This window comes from Seriola aureovittata, chromosome 1 (genome assembly GCF_021018895.1).
Source record: "Seriola aureovittata isolate HTS-2021-v1 ecotype China chromosome 1, ASM2101889v1, whole genome shotgun sequence".
In the NCBI taxonomy this organism is placed as follows: domain Eukaryota; kingdom Metazoa; phylum Chordata; class Actinopteri; order Carangiformes; family Carangidae; genus Seriola; species Seriola aureovittata.
Window position 1 is genome coordinate 21,551,922 of NC_079364.1, and position 19,986 is coordinate 21,571,907.

The 19,986-nt window shown below is 38.7% G+C and overlaps 1 protein-coding gene across 2 annotated transcripts in view; it reads left to right on the plus strand.

Moving 5' to 3' along the window:
- The window catches only part of LOC130167450 (MAM domain-containing glycosylphosphatidylinositol anchor protein 1), a 184,345-nt gene extending 173,321 nt beyond the window's left edge, over positions 1 to 11,024 (plus strand). For both annotated transcript variants that reach the window (XM_056373664.1, XM_056373673.1), the window contains exons 17-18: positions 1,077 to 1,194; positions 6,235 to 11,024. In XM_056373664.1, coding sequence (XP_056229639.1) covers positions 1,077 to 1,194; positions 6,235 to 6,320 — 204 coding nt within the window. In that variant the 3' untranslated portion in view covers positions 6,321 to 11,024. The remainder of the gene's footprint in view (positions 1 to 1,076; positions 1,195 to 6,234) is intronic.
- The last annotated feature ends 8,962 nt before the right edge of the window (positions 11,025 to 19,986 follow it).

The window sequence follows — 19,986 nt, forward strand, 5'->3', positions numbered from 1 at the left end:
CAGTCATGCTGCTCCTTGTCTATGGCAATAAATGGGTTATTGGTATCTGCCCCATGAATTTCTCTTTGATACTTCAAACTGACACAGCTGTTAGGAGCTAACAGCACAACGCTCGCAGATTAAAACGCAGGTAATGGAATGCCTGGGCAGTGAGAGATGGTTACTGTGGTGTTTGCTCCGCCATTCTCCACCTTTCATTTACTTAGACCATATATGGGGTCGGGGCAAGCTTTTCTGCGGGTTAATTGAATTCACCCTGGCTGCGGCTTGATATATTTACACACAAATTGATGGCAACCTTGCTCTGCCTGTTTCTTAGGTTAAATACTCTCTGTGCTGGGTTTCCAAAGTGAAGCCAGTCATGCATATTTACCACTCGATGTATGCACCTGTTCGCTCTGTACGTACAAAGAAATTGTTTTAAGGTAGAATGCAGGCAGTTGTTTTTCCATCAGCCTCACCTACTACTCTCCCTGCTCTGTTGGAAAAGCCTAAGCGTAAAGTGCCTTGCTCAAAGGCTAGTTGGCAGTTGTAAGAGAAAATATATTTATGTGTCTAGAAACCACCTAAACAGATAAAATAAGCCATGATTACTGTAGGATTTACACAGCAAGCACCTGGGCTGTCATATTTGAAATTAAACATTATAAAGTACCAATGTCTGCAGTTATAGCAAATAACAGCTACAGTGTTGCTTTCGTTGTTATTGTGGAGCAACAATGTTTTCTTGTTTGTTTGCTTTTTCCCTCCTGATATTCCAGACAGAATACACTTGGTTTTTGATTAGCTGGGTGCAATGGGCTTTTGGTGCCTTGGTACACCACGGTAATTAGGCTGTCAGTCAAAACCAGATGGCTGGTGGCTAAAATGTAGACGTTGTCTGGAAAGTTTTCAAATCAGTCTCCTGTTTAGTTTTGTTGTTGCGGGGTCCACAAATTATTATGGGATAAGGACACATTAATGCTTCTATATCTGCAATACTGAAGGATTAGTGCTAATGTTTCATCTTAATGTTTAGATATTGTCAGATGTACTCACCCAGCATCCATCTGTGTTTTTGTCTCTTCCCTGAACAGATTGTGTTTGAAGGAGTTCGAGGCCAGAGTTTCGAAGGGGATATTGCCATTGACGACGTGTCCATCACCTTAGGGAAGTGCAAACAGGAGAACACTGTAGCCAGCGCAGGTAAGACAGGTAAGATAGACTCTTTTTTGAGTGGAGAGATGTAAACACAAAGAATCATCTGGGATTAACTGTTTCCACCCCACTCATTGTCTGTTTACGTTCAAGAGAACTGAATTAAGGAAGGAAAAATAATTCTTAAAGGTCTAAAAATGTTGATAGTTTTGTTGTTTTCAGAAGACGTGACAGTAAAGCGCTTTGCCAAGAAACAGACTTAAACTGAGCTGAAATGAATTGATTTCAGCAGAAAAGAAATGAATTGAGGGGCAGCAGAGAAGGGAATTACTGTAGACAGGATTTCAAAGGAACAAGAGAAAAAGAACTAAATGTCGTCTCAAGTGTTTGGGAAGTGTGGAAATATGGCACAGAGAGAAAAATGTTGTCAGTGTGGGGGCTGTACACAACTGGACACCACTGGCATGGGGGCGAACTGGAAGGCTCACCTCCATCGTTTCATTTACTTCGCATTCCCCTTCATCTTGTCATCCTCAAACTTTCCACGCGACAACCCCACTGCCTCCTCCACACCCAACTTAATTATTTCTTCTCACCTTCTGTTCCATATTAGCAACCAACCCTTCATTATCTGTATACCTCTGCGCACTGCTCTTCATCCTTAAACGCTTGTTATTTACCCTTTAGAGAGGGGGGAGAGAGAGGACAGAGAGGAAATTTGCGATGATAAGGATTTAGAGAAAAAAAAGATTATGAGTGAAGTGGAATGTGCAACACAGCAATATCTGCACAGTGAGAGATAGAGAAACACAGCTGGATCCAACAGGGAAAGTTGTTTTCACTCCATAAACTGATCATGATTTCTTTACACTCACGGCAACTTGCAGGACAAGTCAAACCGAGCTGTCAGCCCGTGAATAGAATACCAGATTTCTAATTTGTTACTTCTGAATACTGTTCGTGAAGGTCCACTTCTCTATAAGGGTGAAACCAGAAAGACAAAACAGTGAGTTTCAGTGTATGATTGCATGTCCATGTCAGCGTGTGGAGAGAGACTCAAATAGCCTAGAGGGTATGGGTGTGGAGAAGAGACAAGAGACAGAAAAGGTCAGAGAGTGAGTGAAAGTGTGTGTGTATGTGTGTGTGTGTGTGTGTGTGTCTGTGTGTGTGTGTGTGTGTGTGTGTGTGTGTGTGTGTGTAGGGGTAAGAAAGAGAGAGAGAGGGGATGAGTTGGAGAGAGACAGAGATTGGTCCCTGAACCAAAAGAAGAAAGAGAATATGTGACTAAAACCTGCCTTAGGTAGAGTAAGAGCTGCCCTCTGCCAGCCAAGATGTGCATACAAATACACACACACAGGCATATAAACATCAGTAAACTCTAATCATAGCCTTCATTGTGTTCTCTCTGTCTACTGATATGCACAACAGCTAGTTGGCACCGTATCTCATTTGACACTGCCATCACTTTGAAACTGTGACTGAACAAGAATCACATATGTGGATCAACATAATAGACTCACTTTTACTTAAAAAGTATCTCAACATTTGAAAAATTATGTAGTTTGTAACATAATTTGTCCACTGTTTTGAAGTGCAATTTGAGTTTGAGTCAGTTTTGTTTATATAGTCAAACAAATCCCAAATTTGCCTCAAATGGCTTTATGGTCAGTGCAGCATATGACAGGCTCTATCCTTAGACTCTGAATTCAAATGAGGAAAAGCTCCCTGAAAACCCTCTAATGGTGAAAAAAGGAAAAATCCTAAAGGTAGAGCAACAGAGCAGGGACCTTACTGCTGCGAGTTCTTGTAGGATGAGGAGATTCTATGGAGCAACATGTGGTGAGAACATGGTTTTGTTCACATTTACTGCTGTATGCCGTGCTACAAGGACAACATTGGAGCCATGGAAACAACACAAAAGCGCAAAGATGAGAACGTGAATCATTAGCAACCTGCACTTACCAAAATGAGACGCATGTGTATGAGTGTGATGAATGTGTATGAGCAATGAGTGTTGCAATCTCACACATATGTGCATGTAAAGACACTGGCGGATGAAGTGAATAATGAATGAAAGTGTAAACAGGAAGAAGGAAAGCTCTTCAGCTCTCTGACTGTGTGTGTGTGTGTGTGTGTGTGTGTGTGTGTGTGTGTGTGTGTGTGTGTGTGTGTGTGTGTGTGTGTGTGTGTGTGTGTGTGTGTGTGTGTGCTTTTGTGTCCTGCAGGTTTTGTGCAGGCAGAGACGTACAGCGCAGACAGATGGGTAATTATCAGGCAGGCAACTAAAGAGTCCTTGCCACTGTAAGAAACACAAATGCATCTGTCTTGAGTGGAGTTGGCGAGGTAAAATGAGGATGAGAGGAGGACTAAACTCAACTCGTGTTTATGTATAATTAATTGAAAAGGAATGTGACTTAGAGGAACATGCAAAATCAGTTAGAGGATACCTTCAGGTACACTTAATACAAGACACACAGGATTTATTAGCAAGTAATTTTGTGCCAGGTTCATCTGGGTCCAATCCAAAGTTCTTGGTCATGACGATCTTCGTATAAGTAGGTGTTTACCACCATCGCCAGAACACAGTGGCAGTGTGGCAGTACAAGTTTAGATGGATGAGGCGAGTGAGATAGTGATTTTCAATGCACAAGTGCAAATCAGCACATAAAAGCAATAGCAGGTTTGATCAGCAAACTATTATATGACTGTTTGTGTGTGTGTGTATGTGTGTGTGAGAGAGAGAGAGAGAGAGATTCAGGAAGTGTCTGAGCCAGAGTGCGCTCCTCCAGTGAGAACTTGCTGCTCCCTACATCTCACATGGATGTGGTGGGACAGTATGTGCATAGCATCACCCAACTGATACATCACATCTGTGTCTCACACACACGCACATACACTGCATACAGAGTAACTGACACACATACATCTGCATCCACCCAGAGGTGTTTTCAGTGGAGACGTATTATATTTGTTTGGACATACACATATGCAGGGATGCGCGTATACTCACAGACTCACACACATGTGACAACTGTAGCATAAGCCTTCTCACACACATACATGCACACACGTTTATTTCAGGTTAACTATGTGCATGCACAGGGGACTATTATCCTGCGGTTCTCCACAAATGAAGGATGATTGCCTGTGACACGTATGGTGCAACTAAACTAAATTGCAGAGCTGTGCCCAGCTCAGTTGAAAGTGTTTGAAGGAGGAGAGAAGAAGTGGTGGAAGGTGAGCTTGTCTCTGACTGTTTTACTCTTAAACTGAAATCTCTTTTTTCTTTATTGCTCTTCTATCAATTTGACCCCCCGCATCATGCTCTGGGAACTTTCTAAATGGGTGAAGCAGTAATCCCAGGAGTAATATTTGCACATAAATAGCTCAAATTTAAGACAGGAAGTATCTTAGCAGATGTGATGTTAACATGGACAGTTTGCGTCAGAATTTTAAATGTTTGACTATACTGCTAAATTTCATTCTGTTTAGCTCACAAATAAGAAGATGTAGATGCTCTAATTTATGTGAGTGGATTGAAATGACCATGTGCACTGCCTGTAGAGTGACACACACACACACACGCACACATGCACACAATGTCCATAGTAATTCATTATCTTTTTAACTCCAATTTAATTCCATGACAGAACAGACAGATGTATGATCTATAGAAACTGGTATCACTGCGGCACAGTCACTTGAAATAAACTTCCCTGCTCCTTTACAAGACTGTGTGTAGAGAGCATGAAAGAATGCAAAAGAGAAAGAGAGAGAGAGCAGGGGTAGGATGGGTTAAAGGAAAGATAGAAAGAGACAGACGGACAGAAAGATGCAAAATGCCATGTTCCACTTCAATCTGTCGCTTGCAAACTGTAGGAAGGGGAGTGTATGTGTGTGTGTGGGGGTGGGGGGGTTGGGGGGGGGGCCTACATTTATGGATCAAAGCTTTATTATAAATATTGATTTTCTGCCTGGAGGATGGACCCCTGATATGAAATCATATTGATCTTTTTAATACAATACCTTCTTTTTATTTATGAAACTCCTTGAGCGGCTTGCATGTGTAATTTGTCGCTGTATTTGTGTAAGAAAGCGTAGGTTGTATGTATATAAAAGAGGAGAATGAGTGTGTTTTTGTACACAAGAAGAATAAAAAGGAAGCCTGAGGGAATTTCATCTATGCAACTGTTGGGCTCTGAACAATGAAATGACCACATAAAAGATGTGTGTGCTATATCATCTCACTGTGCAGAAACACTAACAACCAGCAGGAAAGAAAATCAAGAAAGACAACCCATCATGTATTAGCCTACTGATGATAACATCATTTGTAACTTACTTTACTCATTAAAATCTCAAAGCTGTCATAATAATGTGTGGGATATCAGCGCTGAATCTCTCTGTTCCTCCTACTTGTTTACTCATCCACCCCCTCATTCTTGGTTCAGTCTCTCTCTCTCCCTCTCCATCCTTTCAGATGCATTTTTCTACAAACTCCTTCCTTCGTTTGACATTGATAACATGGGTTGGTGTTGTTCACATGATGGTAGGCAGTAGAAAGCTCTAAACTCTGTGACACAAAAAGGCTTTTTTCACTACACATACCTGTGCACTCAGCCTCAGGCTTAAAGACAGCCTTTGGCCAAAGAAATGAATATATGCATGCACAGTTATCTACTTAGCCTGCAGTTCATGTAATGTCAAGTTTCGCCTGTTCTTTATAAAATAATGCTCGAACTTGAACCTGTTTGAATTTTGTTGTGATGGCCACTGGTAAAACAAAATCAACCATTTCACATGTAAAATATAAGTAAGCGATGAAAGCTCACCTTATACAAGAATGAATTATGAGTAAGGACTAATTGACATGTGATGGCTGGAATGTAAACAGCCCTCATGATTGCACAGCGTGCCTCTAATTATAGGCAAGTAATACAAAAATAGGCGTGTGGAGAGTTCATCTTCAGGTGTCTTAATCACTAGGACTTGTGCCTTTTGGAGTTTTGCTTTAATACCTGATATACCACAAGCTGGCCGACTGTTATTTTCATGTATAAACTAATAAAGAATCTGCTTTCTTTTTGGCTTCCACAGTTCTGATCGGTGGATCGCACTCACTCCCACTGGCCAGCTGGCTGACCTTTGGCCTCTCCTGCTTCCTGTCGCTACTCTACAGATGATGAGCACTCCCCGCAACACCTTCACCTGTCTGCTCTGACAGACACTGCCCTGACTCGCGCTCTTCTACTTCTCTCTCCACCCTTCCCCTTGTCCTTCCCTCCACTTACCTGTCTGTCCTCTTCACTCGTCGTCTTTCTATCCTTCATGCATCCATTTCATCCATCTTGCTTAGATAGATGGTAAAACAAAGCCACAAAGTGTTGACTAGTTTCTCCTCCTCCGCTTTCTTTGAACATTTCGTCCCCAGACATTCAGTATAGCCAACTGACACTCGTACCATATTTAAGGTGAACATACTTAATGATCTTCGACAGATGAACTTAACAACATTGATCTGATTAGACTCACGTTATCCATGTCAGCGTTTCACTTTGTCACCTTTTCCTGCCCTTTATCAACCCTCTTCGTCCATACTCGCACCCTCTCATGTACATCCGTTCCCTCGAACCGCAATCCTCGACAGCCCCTCCACCTGATTCCCGAGACACACCAAAGTGTCGGACACTCTACCAAAGATGACAAAGGACCTGAGGGAATAAAACGAGGGAACAGGGATTCCAGGAAGAAAGTAATAGAGAGAAAGTGGGGAAAATCCTTCTTTTTTTTTTTTACAGAAACTGTCTCCCTTCTGTCCCAACCTTTGGGACCATGGGAGCTACTGAATGACAAAGAGACAGATGACAACAAAAAAAAAAACTGATGAATGAATGAATGGATAAACAAATGAATGGCGAGGAAAGGACAAACCAGAAACAGAGGGAAAAAGAAGGGTGCTCCTGGTAGCCTCTCTGCTTGCCCTCTGCTTGCCACAAGAGACGAACCTCAGTGCGGATTATACGTGTACATTTATCTATATATATATTAAATATAACAAAGTTCAAACTAAAACACAACTAGGACAGTGGAGGACTTTACAAAGTGAAATTAAAGAAGCACAACGTTTATACAACCTCTACTGTTCCTTTGGGTTTTATTCTACTTATTATGTGATGTTGCAATTTGTCAGACCTACTCAATGTTTTTGATATTTTGCTTTCTTGTTTTGTTTTGTTTATGGCGTTATAAGGGTCAAAGGCAATGGGTAATAAAGTATTATATTAATATTTATGAGAGGAAGAGAAGATGATTTTGTGGTCCAGAGCCTGAATTGAGCATGTGGAGGGAAATGAGAGGATGACCCAAAGCCACCTGGATAGAAACCTCAACTTCTCTTCGCACAAACAGTACAGTACTGAACACACACACTCAGTTCTCCTCGATGACATCACAGTCTGGCTCTCAGCTCACCCTCTGCCTCAAATACATGTCTCATCTGCGAGTGACAAAGAAGGAAAACCAACGGCTCATAGATGCAATTTTCATATTTCTGCTCCCTTTTCATAATCTTCCCGTCACTAGACATCGTGACTCAGATGTCTGGAGTTATCAGCCACAACAAAATAGCTGGACATGTCTCTAATGAGGAAGAAGGAAAAAGTGGTGTTTTACGGGAGGACAGGAAATAGCCTGGAGTTCAGTTGAATATAAGATGAGAGCGCTTCTTTCTCCACAGGTTATTGAATGTCATGTATGAATTTCCCATACACTTATAAATGAAAGATGGAGAAGACTGTCAGTATCTGGCAGGTGTGAAGTGTGTTTTGCATATCAGATTCTCTGTCATTGTTTAATTAATGTTGAATGTCTGTAGTGTAAACAATTTTCATAATCACATAGATATGATTGTTAAAGTTAAGCAATACTCATATCTATAGATCTATATACAATAGTTTATGATTGCATTTAAGATCGCAGTTCAGTCTGCGAAAAAAAAAAACATTTAATCCAAAATACATGATACTGGCTACTTCTCTCATCTTTTATCAGTTCTGAATGATTATTACCAGTGTATTCGCCATTCATGCAGTTCACAAAATATCCATTGTAGCCATTTACATCATTCAGAGGATAGTGTGTCTGCATTTTGCTGCATCATGTTTCAACCTGTCTCAAGAAAATTCCACATTCACCCGTCACACTGCTTCAGTAACTGATATGCTTGTGTATGCTGATGATTGCCATGTGCGTTACATGTGAATCAGTCTTTTCAACACCTCATGTACTTTTGTCTGTGTCTTGTCATGTTGAGTTTATCATTACGCTTGTTTTTTCTTTGTTTTATTGTCTGTTTTTATTTTCTTTATCGTGGTTGGTACAGATTGTATTAATAACTGTTCAGTCATAAATAGTACATAACAATACAGAAATGATGTGCCTATTTGATTTGCCCAGTCTGCTGTGGGAGGTAATTTCCATGTTAAGCTGGCACTGATGGTCACTGTATGTGTAGACATGTTGGACAACTCTGAATAAAACGCCGCAGACAGTAGTGTATTATAAAAACAAAGGAATTCCTTTGAAACCTACTGTAAGCAAATTATTGCAGAAATGTTTTCTATATGTTATCTTATCGCTGTGTTGGTCTGATGAGTGCACCTGGTGGCACCTTGTACCTGACTGACACAAACTGTTCTGGAAGAGAGGCCGAGTGAAATGCTGACCTGTAAATGTATCTTCCTCAATTTGCAGTCTTATACAGTACTCAAAGGCTAAACGTAACATATTTTCAACTTCTTTTTATAAACTCTCCAAAATGCTTCTGTCACTCTCCCAAAACACCCATAGCAAAATGTGTTTGTTTTTAGATATTCATTCCACCTGCTCATATGGCTTAGGGAATGGGCTATATGTGCTATGTATAAGCTTAAGTTGTACAGTATCATAACATTATCATAGAGCAGCACACTGTAGGTCAGTATGTTACCCATACTAAATACATTTAGAAATATCATTAAACATTGATGTGCATGGCATTTCATCATGCTAACTGTCAGATCATGCATCATATTGCCTCATATTTCAATGACTGAAGTAATGGGGACAAAGCCAATGTTGTCATTGCATTTGGACATGTGACAGCTGCAAATGAATAGACACTGAGGAAATCTGAAGATGAAAAACTGAAATACACACATGCTGTGGTTGTGTTTTGGCTTTTTATGACAACTCAAGTCTAAAGGGGAGGACACTGTTTTATTGCACCCACCTGAGAGCAGAATATCACAGCATAACACACACGTGCAAATACAATTAATTCAAATCATTGCTCAGCTTTTCTAATATTATCAGTGTGTTGACTGATGAAGCAACAAGCTTAAAATATGGGACATATGGCAATATGGCGGTGTTGGAAAGTAACTGGAACTGTATCCATCTACTCCTGTATGATAAAGCAACATTTTTTTTAATCCAACATGAATAATACTCCCATACTGGCACACCACAGTCAACTTTCATTCATCATAAGCAGTGCTTGATTCCCATTTAGATAACCATCCAAATGGGAAGCTTTGTTTTCAACAGAATGTAAATCAAGCAGCTGTCATTTTTTGTTGCTATAAACCATTTTAATGATGGTAAATGGTAAAATAAACCATTTTGATAATAGTCATGTCATATCACGAGAAAGCCCAAAGTGAGGTTTGCATATATCTTCCATAATAAAATCACATGCTGAAAGTTTCACTCACAATTCAAGTGATATTCATTATTTCAGTAGAAAAAAAACATTTGTGTGCTTCATTTGTTTCAAAATAACAGCTGTTAATAAAATTTAATTTAAAGAAGCACTGAAATAAAAAGATTTTATCATTGAAAAAAAGATCTGTCCTAGGTGACATGCTTTGGTAGCAAACATTTTTACCATGCTAGTCGTCATACAGTGCTGTAGCTAAGCACAGTCAGGATGTGTAGCACAACTGCCAGTTAGGACATTAATTCAGAAGTGTGAGGGATTTAACTTCAATGACCAGAAATGTAATGAATCTGAAATGTATAAATAGAACCAAACCTCTACAGTTAGATAGAATAGAACCAAGTACCTGTACAGTTCTTTGGTTTTTAACCAGCAAACATAATGGCCTTATTAATAGACTCTGAGAAATGTGATGAGAATTAGAATGTGATGATTTGTCCAAAAGTAAAAAACACTTAGACTGTACACCTGGTAGACGGAAGGCGCCTCCCGATTTAACTTGAGACTTCATGTCCAGTTTTAAATGATTTTGATAAAGACAAACCAAAGACAAGACAACTAAGTAAATGTTTACCATATGAATTAGTTATGAAAATGCCCTGTGCTGTTAGATTTTTTCTTATCAGGCAGGTGACACAGTTAATCTACTTACTATCTGAAATTCAGTCTGTTTTATAACGTTTCATTTGAAAGGTTCATCTATTTTAGTTGCAACCCTCTAACATAAGTTAAGTCTATGAAACACTGCAGCTCAGTGTATTCTTCTAGAAAGTATTGAAGTTTCCACTAGCTGCTTCCTGTTTCTGTCCATGTGTTTATCGAGCCCCTGTAGAGCTGCATATGCGCACACACAAAAGCATACAGTACATACACACTCACACTTACAAACAGATTTCTGCCACCATGCAGGTAAATAACAACTGTAATGACAAAGTGACTGTTAATCCTCCACCTACTGTATACTGTGTGTCCTGTCTTGATTAGAATTGACCTGCAAGAGACTGTTTGGACTCACTCGGCCTCTGTCCACTGCTTAACTGTAAAATCTGCCAATACACTGAGCAACTGCCTGGCAATAGATCAAGCATTCTGCCTGGAAACAATAAATAAAGTGAGGCACTTGTTCATATTTTCTTTTCTTTTTGTGGGACATAGTGAAAAACAATCAGTTTCAGTGCTGGTAGCACTCCCAGCTACTGCTCCCCTGTAATGTTACTTTATTATGGTATTACAGCCTTAGTTTAGACCGTCATGATCTTTTCCCCAAAATGCTGTGATCCTTGCCCTGGTTTCCCAAAAGAAGGTTCAAAACAGTGTTGATTTGGTTTAGGAAAACAGTGCTTAAATTTGATGTTTGATTGACTATTCTCTCTCAAAAAACATCTGGCTGATCCACACACTTTGCAAGTCCACAAGTAACTGAATCCCAGAGTGACAGTGGACTTTCTGACATTTTACCAACATGAGACGGTGTCTGTACTGTGTTCTGTGGCATCAAATGTTTCACCAAGCAGCATCTAAGTGATAAGCCTTCGAACCTTATAAACGACTTTTTAGGACTCACCTGACTATTGTAACTCACTGTGACAAGCGTTGTCTTTGCATTAAGTAAGTTTGGAAAAGAGTGCATCGGTCACAGCGACAGTACACATACTGACTGTCAAGTAGTTTTACAGCGCACAGCAGTCTATGTATTGATCCACTTTGGAACAAAAGATGTGAAATGCACCTTTAACAGGAACAAAGGGGAGAAGGGTAGCAACCAGTGCTGGGTGTTGTATATCTCTGTCATGTACTGAAGTATTTTAGAGGAAAAATATATTTGAAATTTGACTCTGAAAGGTATAAATAAACATTAATGAAACAAAAAAAGTGTAGTTATTATCGTTTGTTGCTGCAGAAGTTCTTGAAGCTAATATACTTTCAAGAATTTGAAGAGTTGAAACTACAGCCAGCACCCATTTAGCTTAATTTAGCATAAAGACTGGAAACAGTTAATGTGGCTCAGTCTAAAGGTAACAAAATCCACCTGAGCTCATTAATTAAGGAGTCACATTTCATATATTTGTTTACTTTTGTAAACAATGTTTTTTTTTTTCTCTCGGGAGGTTATGTGTATAGGGTTAGGAACTTGGCTGAACACATTAACTTTCTGGAGTCTTCACTGGTTGGCTGGCAACATCACCATGGTGACAAGACGCCAAACCTCAGTGTGTTGTTTTTACACTTCCATCTTTGTATGGATTAAAGAAACAAGATAGAATCTAACATATTAATAAGAAAGTAAGACTGTTTCCAGTCTTTGTGCTAAGCTAAGCTACGTGGCTACTTGCAGTAGCTTTTTATTTACCACACAGATGATATGATAGTGTTGATCTTATCATCTCACTTTTGGCAAGAAAATTTGTCAAAATTTCCAACTATTTATCATGAAATCAGCATCAATGGTGTTTTTATGTCTTGGCTTTGAAAAGGTATTTGTTTCAAGTACTTTTTAGCCAGTGGCACCATGATAGAAAGCAAAGCATGTATGTTGAGTCACATTTACAGAGATTAAATAGGTTTAGCTACAGACTTACTGCACTGCTGGCAAAGTGTTTCAAGTCAGTACTCCTGAGAATGCCTGAGATGCTGCCTGGTGTGACCTTTCTTACTAGAAAATACATCACAACAGCAGGGGGGTAATTACAGGTGCCTCAAGATAATAATTACCACACGCATTTTATCACTCATTATGTGTGACTAATAGACCAACATGTTTGCTCTACTTAACAAATAAAAACATGAATAGTACTGTACATACAACACATAAATTAAACTGTGTGTGGCTGATTAACCTCCTCTATTTGAGTAAAGGCAGGTAACTTTCTGTTTGTCTGTCCATACAAAAACCCGGTATTTTGAGTATGGCAAGATAGTGATCAATTTTTGGATGAAGAATTTAACTTCTTTAACAGTTTTATTTGTGTGTCTTTGTCTTGCTTTGACCCTTATGTGGGAGTGATAGATAGCATGTGGTGGATGCAAGGTACACAGCAATGAGTGAGAATTCTTGTGAAATGATAAATTACTAAACAAATTTTGGCACTTGCTCGCTAATGACTTTACTGCCACGGCTGCCAGCTCATGCATGCCTAATTTGTGAGATGTGTGTAAAAGTGTAATGAACTCACACAAATAGCTTTTTCCCATATTTCAACACCTCAGCCTAGGATGTCACCACAAAGTCATCCCATCACGACAAATGCAGTAATCATAACTCATTTACACTCCAAGGGCATGTGATTATCTTCTCAATTGCATTGACATTATCACTGTCTTCTAAGTGTTTTTTGCACTTTGCTTTTCTGTTTCTCCCCTTTTGTGTCTTTTTCCCTCAGCCTTTTGTCATCTCACTGTCTCCCATTTCTATTTTCCCACAACTAAAATAGACACTGGCCAAAAATATACAGTAAGTATAAAGAATGTGTCTGTATTTGACCTTCTTGTAGCACACTGTTCCTGTTTAGCTTGCTTACTTCAGTCTGGAGAGCTGGAGGAAGTGATAGGTGTCACATTGTTAAGGTTTTCAGCTATTTTTGCTCAAGTCGTTTGCTGTAAGTCTTGACCTTTGACCGCTGGTGAGAGAGCCTCCTCTCGGAATAACCTTCAAGGTCCATCCGAGACATGACTGCGCTCTCTCTCTCTCTCTCTCACACACACACACACACACACACACACACACACACACAGATACATACCTTCACCAGCTCCACCCTCATTTTTCACCTAAATATTTTTTTCCTCATGCTTTTCCTCATTAGTCATAGTTAATGTAACAATGTAGAGAGAATTAAATAACAGGAGTCAGCTTACATTGACAGTATCAGATGTGAGAGACGTGCTTCCATGCAGCCCCCCTCACCCCTTCTCTTTTCACTCTCTCTCCTCTCCACTCCTCTCTCTCTTATTTGAGCAAGGCAGAGATGTACAGATAGAAGTCCAATTAACGTGTGCTTTCTACTCTGAGACGCCTCTTAGTGGAGCGCTGTGTGAATGGGTGTCTGCTGAATGGTTCAGAGCTGCACTGTTCTCCTTCAAATGTTGTCTGTGACACTGGGGAGGTGGGATTTCTTACTGAGCCTGTAACTCCAGTCGTCTCGCACTTGTATGAAGAGGAGAGAAGGGCTTTGCTGCCACGCCTGGTTTCATTATTGATAGTATCGAGCTTTGCTCCAGAGAAATCCTTATGACGTCAGGATGCTTCTCTAGAATCAATGTACATTTGTGAGCACAAAGTAGTCCAGCAACTGGTCATATCCCAGTTAAGGCTAGTTAAGGCTTAAACTAAGCAAGTTCTTGAGTTCATGTTTCTGTGAATGAACCAATTATAAAGAGAAACTGTCCTCCCAAGAAGAAAGACCCATCAGTCATTTTAACAAGTGCTCCAAAATGACATACTGTACGTTTGTATTAAAGAGACAAAGCTCTCTAAAGTGTATAATACTAATAAGGAAGTCATGTGACATTATTATAGAGCGACAAATTCCATATATGAGTGGATCAATAAAGCTCTTGGCTGTTTGTTTCCTGTTTGCAGTGTTTTGGAGCATGACCACAATTGTTCCCTTAACAGTTTTTTATTGTAAGAATTTCTTTAATTTCTTACCTAAACCACAATCTTTCCATAAACCTAACCAAGCTGTTGTTGCACCTAAACTGAACCAAAGCTTAGCCACAGCCCTGTGACGTCATAGAACAGATTGATTCGTCAACATTTTCTAATGGTTTTGACAAATAATGTTTAATTTAGAATCATATCAGACCTATAGAAACAACAATTCATCCACAAAAACAAGTGTCAGGACTTTCCTATTGTTATTTGTATGTTGTTTTTTCTCTCCTTGCTCTATCTTTTTGTATTATTATAAATATTGTATATAGGAGTATTGTATGCAAAGTAGCTGTTGAAATGTTACATCTGGTCAGGACCCTTCTATCTCAAGAGGCCTTCATGCAAACAGCACAATTTGAACAAACTTCCCCTAAAGGTACTTAAAATCAGAAAGAAATTTCTGATGACAGTATCTCATATTTATTCCTTTCCACTTCTTAGAAGGTGAAATATTCCAACCTAATATTATTATTTCTGTTTCTGACTGCACAATACATGTGATGAAAATACCTAGCTGCATTGTCCCTACATATTTCCCCATATATTTAGCCAGACATATTTGGTATTTGAGATTTTAAGATGCAAGAAGGCTAAGCTGCTCAACATAAGTTTGTACAAACATGAGATTTAAAAACAGAGGAAAGCGTATGATTAAGTGCTCACATGTCAAGGTGTGCACATACAGCACCACATTTCAGATCTCCTCTTCCTTCCTCCCTCCCTCTCTTCCTTACTTTCATCCTTTCTTTTCTCCAGAGAAAGCCAATGCATCTCATGGATGAAAGCTTTGTGTTAAACACACACCTCAACATGTGCATTGCTCTCAAAGGAGTGACAAACTTGCAGAGAAAACGTTCTGTGATGCTTGAAGAGTGAATTCCATTTGTTTGATATTCAGCCGCCAGAGATCTTATGAGTTTTATTCTAGACACTCTGAGTATAAAGGGGAAAAAAAACTCTACATCCATATGACTGTCCTCTTTACATTATTCATCAAACGCTGCTCTTCTGTGGCTTCTTTAAATGCTGCCTCCATGGGCAGAAATCTGAAGGTAAAATGTTGAATTGTTCAGATAAATATTTCAGGGTCTCAAGAGAACGATTTACTATAAAGGACTCCAAACGACCAGAATATCCAACAAAGGTCACATCTTCCACATCTTCCTTTCACAAATCTGTTCTGACTGTGTTTGCTTCCATAATGTATTCCAAATAATGAGAAATATATATGTAAATATAGATTAAGATCAAATTTGAAATAAACATTCAAATTCTCCTTTCTAACCAGCTCATAAATATCCCCAAATAAATAAGGTGATCGTACAGCAAAATATCCATTTGTAATGAACACACCATTATTAAACACAGCACTTTGTTTAAGCTTAAGGGGAAAACTGGTTTGGTTTAATACAGAGAAAGTTCACAGTGACTTCAGACACTACATTTAATCAAAACGGTCATCTTTCCCTAACTTTAACCAAAGTTCTGTTGTTGCCTAAATCCAGACAGGACTGTGGATATGAACCCTGGTCTCTGGTGGGACAATCATGCGCTCTGTATTCCAACTGTCCACCCCAACCACCTTGTGGTGACTCAGCTACCGTAATAAATGCACCGTATCATTCATTCCAAATATATGTTTCTTCTGAATGTAATCCGGCCAGCAATTACGTTTCCTACTAAATACATTTGGAGTTGCAGTTTAATTGTATTGAAACATAATTTTATAAGGAGATAGAGTTTATTTATTATTTGTGCCTTATTCATCTTTGGAAGAGGTGGAATTACTGTGCGAGTGTATGACCTTGGATAGCTCAGTGAGGAGATAGTCTGTTGTGTTGGGATTTACTGTGAGCAATTACAGTGAGTTGAACAGAGGACATATAATTCGGTGTAGAGGACATGGGAGTTTCTCCTTGAAAATGCAAGTGTTCTTGGTTTGACACCCAGAACTGACTGTGTTATTCTGACCGTGCTTGGAAGTTAATTCTACCAGTGTTTAACAGTAACAGTTAAATGTTAATAATTACAATAGTTTTTTTCCGTCACAAATTACAGATATAAGATCATGGTAAGATTGTTCCAAATATGAGTTCAAATATGAAACAGAAGTGATATAATCTTGGTTGTCCAATATTTCATGGCTTAATTAGGAGGAAGAAGGATAGAATCCTATAAACCATACCACACAAGATGTTGAGATTATTATGGCTTAACACTTGTCTGGACATTTAACGTTTAACACCAGATTCTGTGTAGGCCAAGGTATAAAAATTCGTGAAGCACTTCTGATAAGCACAGGACGAGGTCTACAGCATCCAGCAGCCAGTATCCTTGAGCTGTGAGATAAAGTAATGGAACTGTTTGTTCAACAGTCTGTATTTGTTGCTACCTATGTTTATTTTGAGAGACCTTCAGACATGTTTTTCAAGTTAATTTATGTCCTGATGGTATGTTTTGAACAACTATGAACAACTGAATTCAGAGGAAGTAACAGACAGTCACGTTTTAGATGGTTCACATTTGCCAAGTGGCAGATGTACATGATTTTATGGATGATTATATGTGTCTGTTGATAAGTCAGTCTGCCCACCAACAAAAACCATTGGATGAGATGCTGTGGAATTAAAATACATTCATGCTTCCTAGAGGATCAAATCTACTGATTTTGATGATCCCCTAACATTAACTCTTACACCATGTGGTTCAATTTTGAGTTGTTTTTTGTTTTTTTCATTAACTATAAGGATTGAATGCAATGAATTTTGTAAAGACATTTATGGTCCCCAGAGGATGAATCCTTTCATAACTTTGGTGGTCCTCTGATTTTTCACATGGTGCCACCAGCAGGTCAAAGTCTTGCACTATCCAGTTAAATATCTCTCTTCTTGATGACTTGGCACAATACCTTCTACAATCCTTCTACATTTTCCCAGATGATGTATCCTGATTTTTCCACTAGCGCCACCATGAGGTTGGAATTTGTGACTTTAAGTGGGACCTCAACTATTGAATGTTTTTCATTGAATGAGATTTGGTATTTGGTACAGACATTAATGCCCACCAAATTGTTTCATAAGACCATGTTAAAGTTGATTCTGTGCATCATTCATTGTTGAATGACATATGGAAAAGGACGCAGGTAAAAGAACAAGGAGGGGCTAGATAATCAGCACAATTTTATTTTAGATTGAAAAATACCAAGGAATATGACCTCTACTTATGAATACTGATGTTTCTTGGCATCTAGCGGGAATTAAAGTGATTCAGATTGCTGTAATACTCACAGCTATTGATTAGTCTGTGCCGCATAGGCAAGGTCAAGCAGAAACTCTCTGACTAAGAACAACAGAGACAAAAACAGCTGCCATACAGGAAGGAGGTTTAATCACATTTGGATCTACAAGAAAATACCATTCCCTTTTACATTTAGTTCAGTGTTATCCCAGGTTAATCTCGAATGAATAAAATTTTAAACACATTCTGAGTGCTGCAGTTTGTGTATGCTATACATCTTACAACTCACAAAAATCATAACACTTTTAAATAGGCCAGACTGTGTTAAAGTCAGGTCAAGTCAATTTTATTTATAAAGTGCCAAATCATAACAGAAGTTATCTCAGGGCACTTTTCATATAGAGACGTTCTAGACCACACTCTTTATAATATTATTTAAAGATTCCCTCATGAGCAAGCACTTGGTGACAGTGGCAATGGTTGATAAAAACACATTGATCATATTAAGTAAAAAAGTGCTAAGCAAGAATCTTCAAGTTTGGTGGACCATCCATCAACACACTACAGACTTTAAGCAACTGACCATCAACAGTAGATACAGAACACTCTCAAAGGTCAAAAACAAACCAAGGTTGCTGTTGAGAAAAACTGTTTTATTTACTGAACACACCCTATCCCTGAATTAATATTTCTTCATAGGAATAGAGGAGCTCCAAAATATGAAGACTTCTTCAGATAGTGGTCATCTCTCAGGCTAAAAGAAACATTCAGTCAGGCTGAAGGACAAAGTTGTTGATTTAAATGGCTCTTAAAGAATATGATGTGAAAAAAAAAATAGTTTGATTTTCTTTTTTTTAACTTTTCTTGTGAAAAAAGTTTCATCAAATTTTCAAGTTTGCTAGAACTTTCACACATTTTAATAATTGGATTTAAAAATATACCGTATATTTTTTAAAAAAGGTTTTAGTTTTTCTATTCAAAATGTGTTAAAGCTTATTTCTGTTAATTTCATTTACATCCATCTCCCAACAGTGATGGCAGTGTCAAATATGATAACAGTGCCAACCAGCTGTTGTGCATTCTGTAGACAACGAGAGCACAATGAAGTCTATCATTACAATTTACTGATGTTTAGGTGCATATATGTGCCTCTCTCTCTCTCTCTGTCTCTCTCTTTCTCTCCCTCTCTCTCTGTGTGTTTTATGTGTGTGTGATGGGGTGAGACAGAGATAGCCAGAGGTTGGTAGAGAGGGTGTGTGGCACACTCATTCCCAGAGGTGCCTTTATATGCTCATCCTTTCACATAATGGCATTTTCTCTGTTAAATATAGCCTAAGAAAACCAGTGCAGGCATATAATGGCACATTAATCAAGAAATTTATATCATCCTAAATGCCTCATGTTTTTTAACTCCATTCCACCATTCACTTTCATTCACACGTCACTCTTTCTCTTGCCTGTAGCAAATCCAGACATAAGAGAATATCTGTTATTGAGAATTAAGAGATTTTAAAAGCTACTACAGATTCTGTAGGATGTGCTAGATGAGCAATTGTCTAGATTTCTGTACATATTCTCACCAGGCAGGATGCTGAATATTTTTGATTATGTTTTGTGTCAGGTCTCTGTAAAATACTTTATTTGGAATATCATAATCAGAGGCTACATTAGCAGTTCAAGACAGCCGTAGTAGTATTTTTCTCTATAATCTTTATTTACTCTTGGCAAATTGTCCAACAATAAGTTTTTTATTAGCATGAGGTGAAATGATGCAATGGGAAGAAGAAATCTTTATGTTTACATGTTCATGACTAAGAGTTAGGTGACATCAGAGGGGTTTAGAGGTGGCCACTGAACAGGTACAGGTGCAGATGAGCATTCGGTCCTTTTTAAGTTAGTGGAAAAATGTCGAAAGCACTCTAATTACTAGTGGGCTACTTAAAAATACACATTTTACTTATAATTTACATCCACATTTATTATATTTTAGGTCATTTTGAAGAAAGCTCTCTGAGGACTACAGATAAGCTTAGAATGAAGAAATATGTGACACACAGTAGCAATGCCATTTGTTATTTTTTACAATGGTCATTTACAATAAGTTAATAAAGAAAGGCCAGGACCTTAGTGATGTTTTCTTGCACACAAACTTAAATCAGGCCAGATGGATTAAACAGCAGACAACATGGACTTGTAGGAA